The sequence below is a fragment of the Mustela nivalis genome (genome assembly GCF_964662115.1).
Source record: "Mustela nivalis genome assembly, chromosome: 4".
In the NCBI taxonomy this organism is placed as follows: Eukaryota; Metazoa; Chordata; class Mammalia; order Carnivora; family Mustelidae; genus Mustela; species Mustela nivalis.
Genome location: NC_139023.1, coordinates 161,949,948 through 161,962,703, shown reverse-complemented (window position 1 = coordinate 161,962,703; position 12,756 = coordinate 161,949,948). Strand labels below are relative to the sequence as shown.

The 12,756-nt window shown below is 57.4% G+C and overlaps 1 protein-coding gene across 2 annotated transcripts in view; it reads right to left on the bottom strand.

The window, feature by feature from the left end:
• The window catches only part of GFRA2 (GDNF family receptor alpha 2), an 85,996-nt gene extending 77,442 nt beyond the window's left edge, over positions 1-8,554 (bottom strand). Inside the window, exons 1-2 of one of the 2 annotated variants that reach the window (XM_082729313.1) lie at positions 7,378-8,554; positions 1,930-2,244 (exon numbers count right to left, since the gene is read on the bottom strand). In XM_082729313.1, coding sequence (XP_082585439.1) covers positions 1,930-2,244; positions 7,378-7,417 — 355 coding nt within the window. In that variant the 5' untranslated portion in view covers positions 7,418-8,554. Of the gene's footprint in view, positions 1-1,929; positions 2,245-6,256; positions 6,342-7,377 lie in introns of those variants that run through there. The other variant, XM_082729314.1, reaches the window with a different exon arrangement.
• Positions 8,555-12,756: the final 4,202 nt, after the last annotated feature.

The window sequence follows — 12,756 nt, the reverse complement described above, 5'->3', positions numbered from 1 at the left end:
GATCGGAAATCACTCATTCTCTGGCCCCGTTTCCTCCTTCCCTCCAGCACCCTCCATCTCAGGCTAAGCAAGGGTGCGGCTCCACAGCGTACCCCTCTCTTCGCCTCCACACCTCCATCACTACTGACCTAACCTTTGGATTCAAGCTGTTCTACCTTCTCACATCTTTAAAAACAGTTATCCTTTGTTCTCTCTCCTCTTCGTGGCAAAATTCTAGAAGTGATCCACAGTCACCATTCCCAGCTCCCATTGACTCCCTAACCAGGCTTCTGCTCCCAGCAGCCATCTGCAGAGCTCACCCCAAGGGCACAGAGACACTGCCAGCCCCCTCCCGCTGGAGCCCAAGTACTGGAGACTGCCGAACCTGCTTCCTTCCCGGGTCTCTTGCTGCCCCTCCCACCTCTCCCCCGGCTCCCCTGCAGGTGCCGCTCTGTGCTGGCCATCTTTAAATGTCAGTGATCCCAGAGGGCTCTGTCCCCGCCTCCTCTCAGTGTGCGCACACCCGCTATATGTGCAGTGCGGCTTCCCCACCTGCGCTCCAGCCTTACAAGGATGGCTGTGTGCGGGCCATGGCCAACCAAAGCCACATGCCCCAGAATTAAGGCATCATCTCCCTAGCCTCCCCCTACAGGAAACCTTCACTGCCTCTTGTAAATGGCCTGATCACCCACCCTGTTGCCCAAAAGAGAAAACTGCCCCCCTTGACTCCTCTCCCTTCACCAAGACCTGTTAGTTCTACCTCCCACGACCCCTGGCCTGGATCACAACAGCAGCCTCCAACCTACTCTCTCCCCTGGAACACAGGAGCACTGTCCTGAAGCCCAGATCACAGGGCCTCCCCTTGCGGGACTCCCTGAGGCCTAGTCAGTCCACACCCCTCCCCTCTCCTCACCCATCCCCACTTTCAACTCCCCACTTGACTATACTGAGTTACTTGAAGGTCTGCAGGTGAGTTTACCTCCCTCCTGGGGCCTTCGCCCAAGCTCCCCCTCCACCTCCCACACTTCCCGTATCCTTCCCAATGTAACCGCAGCTCACTCCTTAGTCTCGCCTTGGAGGCTGCCTCTTCCAGGAAGGCTCTTCAGATTTTCTAAGATGCTGCCTTGGGGCTCCCACAGCACCAGTGCTTTCCGACAGCACTCATGCCACCAAATGACAGAAAGCCCCTCACTTCTCTGCACCATCCCCCCAACTATGAGCTCCTCTGAAGGCAGAGGCTATGCCAGCTAATTCTCAAGTGTTCCCACAATGCCTTGCAGATAATACTCTCTCAATAAACAGTTGTTGCACCAATAAATGAACATCTGACCAAGGTGTCCCATCCTCCAGCACTATATGCAAATCCTCCACACTGTGGTCCTGAGGGGGACACCATCAGGAGCCGGCTGTTAGGGGAGAGGCAGTTGCAGGTTCCACCTCCAGAGCTGCAGGGGCCTGCTGCCCACACACTACTCCAGGCCCTGTAGAAGGAGCCTAGGCCAGCCCCAGGGTCAGGAAGCCACCTGCAGAGCAAGCCTCCTGTCAGCAGGAAGAGCAAAAGTGGGGCTGCCCTCAGCTCAGAGCCCAGGGCTTGGCGGGGGCCGGTTTGCTTGGGGGCACAGCTCTGCCTGCACCCCATCTGCTGCCTACCCTTCTCTGTCACCGCTTCACAGTCCGTCCATCCGTCTGTCCATTCATCCATCCATCCATCCTCTCCCCGACCCTGACTCCCCTCCTTTCTCCGGCCTTTTTCTCCTTCTCCCACTTGCTCCCACTGTCACTCCACCTCCAACAGCCGCCCTCCCAAGTGGGCCAGCAGCTTCCTCTGGGTTCTAGGCTCCCCTGGCAGAGAGCGATGGAGTGGTTGCCAGCTCCCTCTGGTACCAATTCTGCCCCTGAACCCAGGCCCCCACCCTCCTCGCCCCGCCCCGCCCCCCAGGCCCCGCCTACCCTCGGTCAGCCCCAGGTGGATGCTCCAGTAGATCTGCAGACACTGCAGCTCCTTCTTCATGCCCCGCTTGCAGCGACAGTCGTACAGCGGGCTCTCCTGCAGGACCTCCAGGGCCGCCTGGCACTCCTTGTTGGCCAGCATGGTGTTGCGGTCCCGGCCCGCCAGGCACTGCCGCAGTGTGCGGTAGCGGGAGCTGCAGTTGGATTCCGCGGCGCACAGCTCATTGGCCCGGACGCAGTCCACCGGGGGGCGCCAGCCGTGGAGCTCGGGGCCCTGCGGGGAGGAAGGGCTGGCCAAAGAGCGGAGGGTCTCGTCTGGGTGGTGGGGAGGGAAGACAAGCATGAATGAGGGCCGCCAAGACCTCCGACCCAAGATGCAGGCCTGGAGGCTGGGGCCCTTCTGGGAACTTCACACCCATCTCACGCCAAAGCACACCAAAGCCAACTCCATGCTGCCTTTCCCCACCACAGAGCAGGTCGGAGGAAGAGCCCGGAATGGATCCCCAAGACACCAACATCCCTCCTCAATCCCAAAGGAGACCTTGAGCTGTCACTGTGCTCTGACTCCACTAGATTCTCTTGGGATCCCACTCGGTCGCCTCTCAGCCCTGGGCCCAGAAGCTGACCACAGTAAAGCCGGAAGACCCTCGAGCAAGACCACAGAGGCCAGAGAAGAATGCCACAGCCTCAGAAGAAAGCTGGTGGGGGGGGGGGGGGCTGCAGGGCCTGCCTGAGTGTGCAGAGTGGGACTCTCACTTTCCTGCTGCCCAAGCCTCCATCCACCTTGATTCCAGCCAGAGGTCTGGCCAACATGCTGGGTCAAACGGGGAAAGTAGCAGGAAATAATTTTACTTTCCTAGTCTGTTAGGGCTTCAGAGACCACAGCATCCAGCTCCACCACCCCACCATTTTACCCTGGGGAAACTGAGGCCTAAAGAAGAGAGATGACAACTCAAGGTCACAAAGGACCCCTCGGACTACTGGCCTGTCCATTCTGAGTTTCCAGGCTCTAAAAGAAGACCCTGAGAGACAAGCCTGAACTGGTCCTGAGGCAAGCCCAGAAGGGGGCAGCCACTCCTTTCCAGTCCAGCCCTCCACACCTCCCAGTCCAATGCTACCCTGGCTGGACCCCTAAAAACATGCCTTCTGTGGCCAAGTTCTACCCCAGCCCTGCAGAAAGAGTGCTGCAGGCATAGCTTTCCTCTGAGTGTGTGTGTGTGTGTGTGTGTGTGTGTGTGTGTGTGTTCATCCTGACAGGCTTTTCTCATCTCTCTCTCACACACTTCTCTCTCTGACTTCCTTCCTTCTGAGGTCTATTTCTGAGGTCTTGAATAGCCCTGTGCTGCTCCTGCTCTCTCTCTAGCACCACCTACTTCTTCTCTCTTCCCTTTCCTCTCCACCCTTCTCTGAAACCCTCTCCCCGCTCCATCTCTCCTTTTTTTCTTCTTTCCAGAAGCCGAATAATAAGCCAATTTGCAGCTGCAAAAGGCAAGAGCTGCCCTCCCTGGGGTCTGGCCTTGCATGTGGAGCCTCATCTCTCTAAAAGTGAACAGCCACCCTTCTTACCCAGTACCCTCAAAGCATCTAAACCCGCAGTCCTCTGAAGGAAGGGGCTCAGGGGGAAAGACTCAGAAGTGAAGGGCAGGGAGGAGCCCACTGGTCCTGTCAAATCAAGCTCCCAAAATGGTTTCCTCTAGACAGGGACAGTCTCCCCTTCCCCTCCAGATCCTGCCCGAGAAAAAGCCCTTCCATATGCCAGAGCCAAGACTGCCTTTTCCAAGACCCAGGAGTGACCTGGGAGGCTTCCTCCATTCCATCCAGCCCAAAGCATACTAAGATCTTGGGCCAGAAGTCCCCTCCTCAGAAGTCCACAGAATCTGCCCTTCCCCTCCCTTCATCCCTACCCAGAAAGGCCACTTCTCACTCCTTCCCCCAGGAGGCCCTGCTCAGGGGGGGAGCTACCATAGAGAGACAGCGACACCTAGAGGCAGAGCTCTGCATCACGATCCTGTCACTCCAGACGGCTGCTGAGGGGAAAGGACTCCACCACTGGAGGGAGCCGACCTACCCCACAAGAAGAGGAAGTAGAAGAGCAAGGGGTAGGCCTGGAGTGGAAAAGCCCATAAGGGCCAGAGCAAAAGATACTCCTTCTCCCACTGACCATACCAATGGCTTAGGACAGGGAAGAGCTGAAGGCTGTGGCCAGGCTGAGAAAGCCCAGAGAAGAAGCCAGCGGTTGGGTGGCACCGGCTGGAGAGGCGTCCTCCGCCCAAGCAGAGGCAGCAGCTTTGTTTCTAGGTCCCCCGAGCAGGACTCAGTGCCTCTGGGCCACCCAGGAGCAACTGGGCTGACCCGGCCTCACTTGCACCTGCTACACCCACCTAGCCAGCCAGCCAGCCTGCCTTCTAGAGGCTCAAGAACGACCCAACCCGGGACTTCCACTGACTTCCCTCAGCATCCCAGCAACCTTCTCCCTTCCCACCTTGACTGTGCCTGAGGCTGCACTGTCTGTGACAAGTTAGGACACTGGCCTGGGGTATTGTGGTAAGAAGGACACTTACCCTGCCTGCCCTACAGGTGGGTTCTAGAGCCCCACAGGACAATCCTCGCAGTATCCTGGGCTCCTGGGCCAAAAGCAAGGGCCTTCCCCCATCTCCCCAGTGATGGGGGATGCTCTGTGGAGAGCCAGTGTATCCTCTCCCCAAACTCCCTGGCTGCACCCATCCTTGGCTCTTCTAGTTGGTGTCATGACCCCCAGAACCAATCAAGTCCAGCCAGAGAAAGAAATAGCAACTGGGAGCCTTGGGCCAAGAATTCTAAAAGAGTAAAGGTCAGAAGGCATCCTGGTGTGTCCAAATTCTAAATCAGGAGAAAACTCAGATCCATCAAGAAAAGACAAGTGGAACAGCTGCTACAGAGACAAGGGGGGGGGGCGGACAGAGAGACTGCACGGAGCTACAAACACCCTCCCACACTTGAGAGCCCCGCAAGAGCTAGAATGCACACTAGGATCCCAGTGGGAAGTGGGCCCTCTGACCAGCCCTGCCCCCAAGTGACTTGCCCCATCTCACTCTCTCCCTAGGTACGTCAGCCCTAGAGGTCACGATGACTGGGCCAGAAAGGCCTTTCTACCTCCAGGCCTCACTCGGAACCTTGAGGAGGGCACAACTGAAGACCCATGTTCCTGGCACCACACTTCGCCATGCTCCCACACACACGCACTGAAGCTGCCTACCCAGGCTCAAGCTTCCCAAATCCTCTCCCCCCAAGTGGAATTTCCAACCAACTCCCAAAAGGCGGGCTCCTTGCCAAGGAAAGTGGCCCTGAGGCTGAAGTTTCCTTGCTATCAACCCATCCCTTCCTCCTTGGCTGGCCTAACCCAGAGCCTTCTAATATCTGGTGGTCACTCCATTAACCCCGCCCCCCAGTTCTGGAAAGGGGCATCTCGAGGGAAGGGAGCTGAAGGGCTCTGACCAAAAGGACTGCTGTCCCTGGCTTTTCCTTCTCCTCTCACCTCTGTCCCCAGGGTCTCAGACTCCAGGTGCATCTCTGACACAAAAGACACACACACACCCCTATATCATGAGAACAAAGTCAACTCCGCAGCCCTCCCAGCTGAAAAAAGCCTGCCTGCAACATGGGGCTCTGGGCCTAGGAAGGACTAAGGGGCCCGCACCACTCTTCTCCACCCCAGGACGTCAGAATTCACCTCTGGGGTATATACATACAGCTCAGCAGCAGACAATCTGGCTGCTTTTCCCGAAATACAATTTTCTTTTCTTCTTGGCCCCAGAAAGCTGGGTTTTCAAACCAGCAGTGGGAGAAAGGTCAGGTTTTATAACAACCCCTCGAATGAAAGCCCACTTGCAGCGGGTTGCCAGGAAGGGCTGCAAGCTCACGGTGGGCCCCAGGGCCCCTACCCAGTTTCCTCCTGCTGCTCCTTCCACCCTGGAGATAGCTGCCTCTGGCTTAGAGGGCAGGACCCCTGAAGGCCACACCCTAGAGCAAGGCCAGGCACCCAGGGGAATGGCAGTTTCTGAGAGGGGGTAGAGGCAGGAGGTGGACAAAGGGTCCAGGGCCCAACCAGTATTGACTCAAATCCCTTATTCAAGCCAGGAGAGCACTTACCAGACCACCCACATCTTTCTGTGATGGGCACCTACCCCCTCAGGCCTTCCCTTCGCTCCTCCTCCAGGAGAGAAAGAATACAGTCCTGACCCAGTCAGGCAGCCCGGCTCACCACAGGCTGTCCAGACTGTTGACAGGCTGGGGGGGAGGGGGTACCCTCAACACACTCATTACCCAGCTCCCTCTCCAGAGCACCTACCCAGGACCAGCTGCCTCTCCAGAGCATCTACCCCAGGCATCAGCCTTGCCAGGGACTCAGGTCGGCACCAGGCCTTGCCAACACCTTCTTCCTCACCTCCACTCCCAGAATGCTCTCTCTATACCCACTTCCCAAGCAGCTGGGATTTCACACAGCACAAAAAGGCGAGAGGGGTTGGGGATTCTGGGTGGGAAAGAGCCTGCCCACGGTTTAGGGCACCAGGCAACCCCTCCTCCCTGCCCCTGGAGAAGGGGGCTTATAGAATAAGCAGGTGGTCTTGTTCAGATTCCTTTTTTTCCCAGCAACTCCTCTCTGTCTTCAGCCAAGGAAGCAAACTTTGACCTACCTCCCTCCTTCTCCCACAAGCTACAGGGTCCCCAGGCGGCCAGAGGTGGTGAAGGATAGGTAGTGAAGGGTTGCCCACAACCCTCCACTCCTGCCCACGCATCTGGCTCGGAGGGCGGGCAAAGGGTGGGGAGAAACTTGAAAAGTATTCCAGGGAGCGGGGCCACTGGAAAGGGGTTCAGAGAGAGGGAAGTGGGATGCATTTCCCAAAGGTTGATTGGCAGGTGAGGGGATGGATGCCAGCGCTGCCCCCACCAATGTCCAAGCTGGAGATCCTGAAGAAACCCACGCGTCCACGGGGATCGATCCGGGAGCCGACCAGAAAGATGGAACTGGCATGATTTTTCTCTCCGTGACACAGAGCCTCTCCCCACCCTTCTCTCTTCCAGATCAAGAGTTGGAATTCTTTTTTCTTAAGTTGCCGCAATTTGAACCGAATATTTTGAGAGAAATGAGTGCTAGCATTGTGTGTGAGTAAGCGAGGGTGCGTGTGTGCGGCGATGGTTTGGGTGTTCCAAGTCTCCTTCCCAAGCCCCGCGCGTAACCAGCCAGCCGCGGTTCGCGTCCCTCCGCCCGCAGCCTCGCCGACCGGCCCCGCTCGGTTCGGCAGCGCGGGGCCCGGCTTGCTCCGCGGCGCGCTCTCCCCGCCGGTCTCCAGCCCGCGCCCCGCTCTCCCTCCGCGTTCCCGGCTTCTCGCCGGCCACCGAACGCGCGACCCCGCGCGGCCCCCCCAGGCTCCGGCGGACAAGCTGCCCTCCCCGCCCGCAGGTACTCACCTAAAAAGAAGAGGAGGCAGAAGGTGTTTGCCAAGATCATGTTAAATAAATCCCACAGTTTTTTTGTGTGTCTTTCTCCCTTGGGTAAAAAATAATAATAACAACAACAATAATAATAGCCAAGCAGTGATAATCAGCCCCAAATCCAATGCGGAGATTCCAGCTAGTCCACCCGATAAGGATCCTGAGTCCTGCGATTCTCGCCTCTGGCTGAAGGGGGTGGGGGGGAAGGAGAGCGGTGGGTTACCTCTCGACGCCCCCCTTGCCCACTAAAATCAAATATACACGTAAATGAGGATATATCTGCTTTACAAGCCGACAGCTTGGTCCTCGCTCGGTCCTGCCCTCCGCTGGTCCGGGAAGGCTCGGGTCCCCACGGGTCCAATTCCCCTGCGCTTCCCAGGAGCGGACTGGGGAGGTGGGGAAGAGGCGATTTGAGAGTGAAGGGCTGGAAGGAAGCAGCGAGGGTGGGGGTCAGAATAAAATGCAAATAGGAGAGAAATCCACCGACGAGTGTTAGCGCCAGGAACAATCCAGTGGGAGCTTCGAAGACCAGAGCCCGGAGTCGCCTCTTTCGCACCCAGACGAAGAAAAGATTCAAAGAAAAAAAAATCTTCTCCTGCTAACCCCTGCTCGTCTCACTTTTTTCTAATGGAATTCCAGCGACCGTGTGTCTCTGCGTGCGTGTGTCTTTCTCTCTTCGCTCCCTCCCTCTCCTCTCCCTGGCTCTCGCTCTTTGCTCTCGCTCTCTCCAGCTCTCCCTAGCTCTCCTCTCTCCCTCCCCCTTCTCCCTCTCTCCCTGCTCCTCCCTCCGCCCGCCCCCTTCCCCCTTCGCGGCTCCCTCGCCGCGGCTCTCGCGCCCGCGCCCCTCTTCTCCGCCCGGGGCTCGGCGCTCAGGCTCCCAGGCGGCCGGCGGCGCGGGGCGCGGGAGCGCGGCGGAGCAGCGACACTCTGCAGCGGCGGCGACACGGCGGTGGCAGTGGCGCCGGGGAACGCTGGACGAGAGGAGTGCTTCGCCGCTGACTCCCTCTGCTCTGCCGCCCGCCCTTCCCGGACTGACCTGCTGCCTTGGCCGGAAACTGACCGGCTCCCCGAGCTACCGTTCAAACCCATCAAAACCTCCGCACCCGCCTTCTCCACTCGCAGCGCAACACCGCCCTCCGCGCCCCCCCCCACCCCGCGGCGGAGGGGCTCAGCCCTCCAGCCCTCCAGCCCTCCAGCCCTCCAACCCCCACTGCCCCTGCCCCCGCCGCCTCGGCCCACGGGTCCCGAAAGCCTGGGGAAGCTCAGCAGAGGCCGAAGGGCGTGGAGTCCAGGACACCCCAGCCATCCCGGAGGCATGGGGCCGGGGGGAGTGGGGGGGCTCGAAAATCCCCGGCTGGGTGGCCTGGGTCTAAGGAGGGGCTCCACCCTCCTTGGGCAGATGCGTCCTTGGGCGGGAGAGTGGAAGCAGAGCTTCTCCCCGAAGGCGCAAGAGAAAGGAAGGACCCCCCACCCCACCCCCACTCCACCTCCAGCGCCAGCCCCCAGCGTCCCAAGCAGCCTGCCTGCCCAGGTCTAGCCCCTAGCACGCTTACGCGTGTGCTTTCCACGGGGAGCTCGAGAACTTTCCCCACGCGCCCCCGGCCCCCTCGGCCCCCTCACTCCCCGGCGTTGCAGCCCTTCGAGACACCCCTTCCCCATTCCTCTCCCCTGGCGCGGGAGGAAGGCCGCTGTGCCCGGGCGCCCTGACCGCCTCCTCCGAGGCCGGCTGACCTGCCCGAACTGCACGGGAGGGATCTGTCGGGGGCTCGCACCCCGCCACGGCTGGCGGGAGCGCCCGAGACCGACCCGGCCCAGGGCTCCGTGCCAGGCAAGCTCCGCGGCCAGCGCTCGGCGGCGGGCTGGGCTCGGAGAGCTCTCCCAAGGCAGCCGGCAGCAAACCGCTTCGGAGGCTCCGGGTGGGGTCCCCCTCCCCCAGCCGAGAAGGGGGCGATTGATCCATCTGTCGATGGGCCGGGCTCACCGGCGTGCTTTAGTCACGGAATTTACAGTAAACGCCCAGAGGCACCAAAAAGGGAGCGTCTGGCTGGGAAAGGGCTGAAGGAGAGCTGAGGTTGCTGGCACGTTTCGGCAAGAGGGGGCGAGGCGGCGGGCCCTTGGACATGCGGGGGCACACGCCTACGCACGCTGGGCACCCCAGTTTCACTCTCACTCCCGGCACATCCTCTGCAACGTTAGAGCTGCCAGGGTCCCTCGGCTTTGGTGCACACATTCTTGCATTTTGCTCCGCGTGCACCCCGTCTGCCGGGGTGGGGTACATCTAGCGCCTTGTAAACTTTCTGTGCTACGCAAAACCGGGTCTGGGCCCGAATCTAAGGGGTATTTGGTAGTGTCTTTTACCATGCATTTTTAAATGAACAAGACTCTAGAAAGTAGTAAATGTTAAAAGTCGACCCGCGCGAGAAGGGAGGGGTCACTCCCAAAACCAATACGCTGCGCTAGCGGAAAAGCTAGAGGGAGCAACTTCCATCTTGCGGATTTAGGCGGGAACTTGGCTTCTCCAGCCCTGCTTGCACAGCGCGCGGGTCTCCTCCGAAAGCCTCTCTTATTTGGCTGATCCTGGCGCGTTGGCCGCAGCCCTATCTCCTCCTCACGCCACTGAATTATGCCCCATGGAGCCGCAGTCCTAGGCAGTTAGTGGAAGATCAGCACCAAGAAAGCTTGGGGATCGGAGCTGGGGAAAGCCTCCTCGGGGCAGCCCTCCCTGCCTTTACTCCGGGCCTCTCTAGTTCTAGAAACAGACTTCACATCTGACAAGGTCTCCCGGCTTCTTCTCCAAAATTTGGAAACTTAAGGAACCAGCTTCAGAAAAGTATAGATGAAAGGATGACAGGCCAATAGGAATTATACTGCTGGGGAGTCTTGGACTGGAAGCCAGAGGTTGGGAGCCCGCTATAAATAAAACTATAAATAACCTTTCTCCAGCGGCTCCCCCACTTCAGGGCCCTCTGGTGGCCCAAATACCCTCCACCATCGATCGCCACACCACGTTATCTGATGCAGCTTGTCCCTCTTTCAAGGGCTCTATTCCATGCTCCCAAATTAGCACATCTTTCTTTCTCCTCCAAAAATGTGTTAAACTGTCTTTTAACCCCAGTGGGTATATGAAGGATAACTCCGAAACTTATGCCGAAGCTTTGCCTGGCCCCGGTTTCTGTGAAGGGGGCTGAGAAAGCAGCAATGGACACCCAAGAGTGGCTCCCGCTGACATCTCTAGTTGGGGGGGGGGTAGCAAGAGGTGAGTGGCTGAGGCCCTTTATGGACTTGAGGTTACCATGCTTTCACAAGGACAGTAGACAACACCAGCCAGATTAACATTCAGCTTGTTGGGGCTGTGGGGCACTCTGACCTTGGGCCCTCTCTTCCTCCCTATCTGTATAAGCCTCTTCCACTACAGCCCACCCTCTGCTGACCCCAGCCCTCAATTATTCCCTGAACATATGCTGTATGTAAGGCTCCCCTCAGCCAGGATCTACAGAGGAAATACAGATGAACACATACTAGTCATGGGCGATTTAATCTAGAAAATCTCTACTCTATAAAATGGGAATTTAAAAAAAAAAAAACTTGAAGAAATTAGATGAGACGCTATAGACAGAACAGCTAGTCAAATGCCTGGTTCATAGAAAGTTGTTCATAAAATGTCACCCTTTTCCTCTGGGATCCAGGGAAAGGATTGGGAACCAATGACAAGACATAAAATTTAGTGGGAAATGAGAAGATAAAAGGCTGTGGGGATCCAAAGACCACTTTGTAGAGTATGAGGGGTAGGAGATCCTGCAAGAGGAAGTCATGGGAGAAAGGAGAGTGAGTAGGTGTGAACAAAAGCCCCAGGGGCTTATTGACACATTTTCACACTCAGGTACTATATCCTTCAGACCACCTGCAAGGGCCCATCCCAGCTATCCTGAGCTACCCAGCAGGTAAGCCTCCAGCCTGCCTGTCACTCCACCATCAAAGATGGACAAGTTATGATATGCAAAGGGGAGGGAAAGAGAACACTTAGACCTTTAGTTTCTTCCCTTTGCCTCATCTCTCTAGACCTACTTGTCTTGTAGAGTGGATTCTCTGGAGGGCAAGAGCAGTAGCAGGGAGGGAAGAAGGACTGGGGGGGTTGCAGCCCCACCTCGGTGCACACACGTGCAGTGCACACACATGCATGTACATATACACACATAGGCATGTGCACACACGCATTAGCCACAGAGCTCAGCTGACCAGACTTGGGCTGCCCTTAGCAGAAACTCATCCTTTCCTTTCCTTCAGTGGAGGGAAGAAGGCTGAGTGAGTGTTCCCTTGTCCTGGAGATAAAACCAACCAAGAATAAAAAGGTGCCAGCTAAGACATTTCAAAAACCAGTATGAGAAGGCCAGAGACCCACCAGAGTCTCCTGCAGTCAACCAACCAGCACAGACTTACCTGACCCCTTTTCTGTCCCCAGCACAGCATCAGACTGCCCCTGCCACAGAAACATTTACAGATAGAGTTAGGGCATATACCATAAAAAGAGTGAGCAACCCGAAGTCATACTGGGCCAAGTAAGAGAAAAGAGCACCACTGGATTTCAGGACATTCTGGGGAGGCAGGATGCCAGCTGGACCTGGAATGATGGGTAGAATTTGGCTGCACACAAAGGAGAGAGCTCTGGGAAGGGGGCAGCATAGGTAAAAACACAGTGGTAAGAAAGGTTTGAGAAACAGTCCAAGAGTAAGGGGGAACCATGGGCACAGGTCGGGACGGGCTAATGGAAGAGGATCTAGAAGGTCGCATCGGTATGGACAATGGAGGACCAAACTAGTGAAGGCTTCAGACTTGCTCCCCCTAGAAGCCAACAAAAGTTTCTGAACAGGCAAATGACATAACGAAAATGGTATTTTCGGAAGATTGATCTGATAACTCTGTGAAGGATGGAGACAGGAAAACAGTTAGGAGGCAATTATAACAGTCTCACCCGAAGTAACGAGGGTTACCCAAAACCCGAGGAGGTGGTGGGCGTGGAGAAGGAGGTGGTGGTGGACGTGGCAGGCAGTGACGATGGGCGTGGACAGAAAGCAGTGGGGGTCGGGGTTAAGAGAATGTGGGCGTGGAGGAGGTGATGGTGCGAGTGACAGCAGATGACAGAAGGAGTGGACAAGGTGGTAGTGGTGGGAGTGACGGAAGGAGACAATAGGCGTAGACAGAAAGCAGTGGTGGGCAGGAATAGGAAGAGGTGGGCCTGGAGAAGGAAGTGGTGGTGGGCTTGGCAGGAGGTGAAGGTAGGAGTGGACAAAGAGGTGGTGTGGACGTGACAGGCATTGACAAGCTCCAGACAGAAAGCAGTGGTGGGCAGGGAGAGGA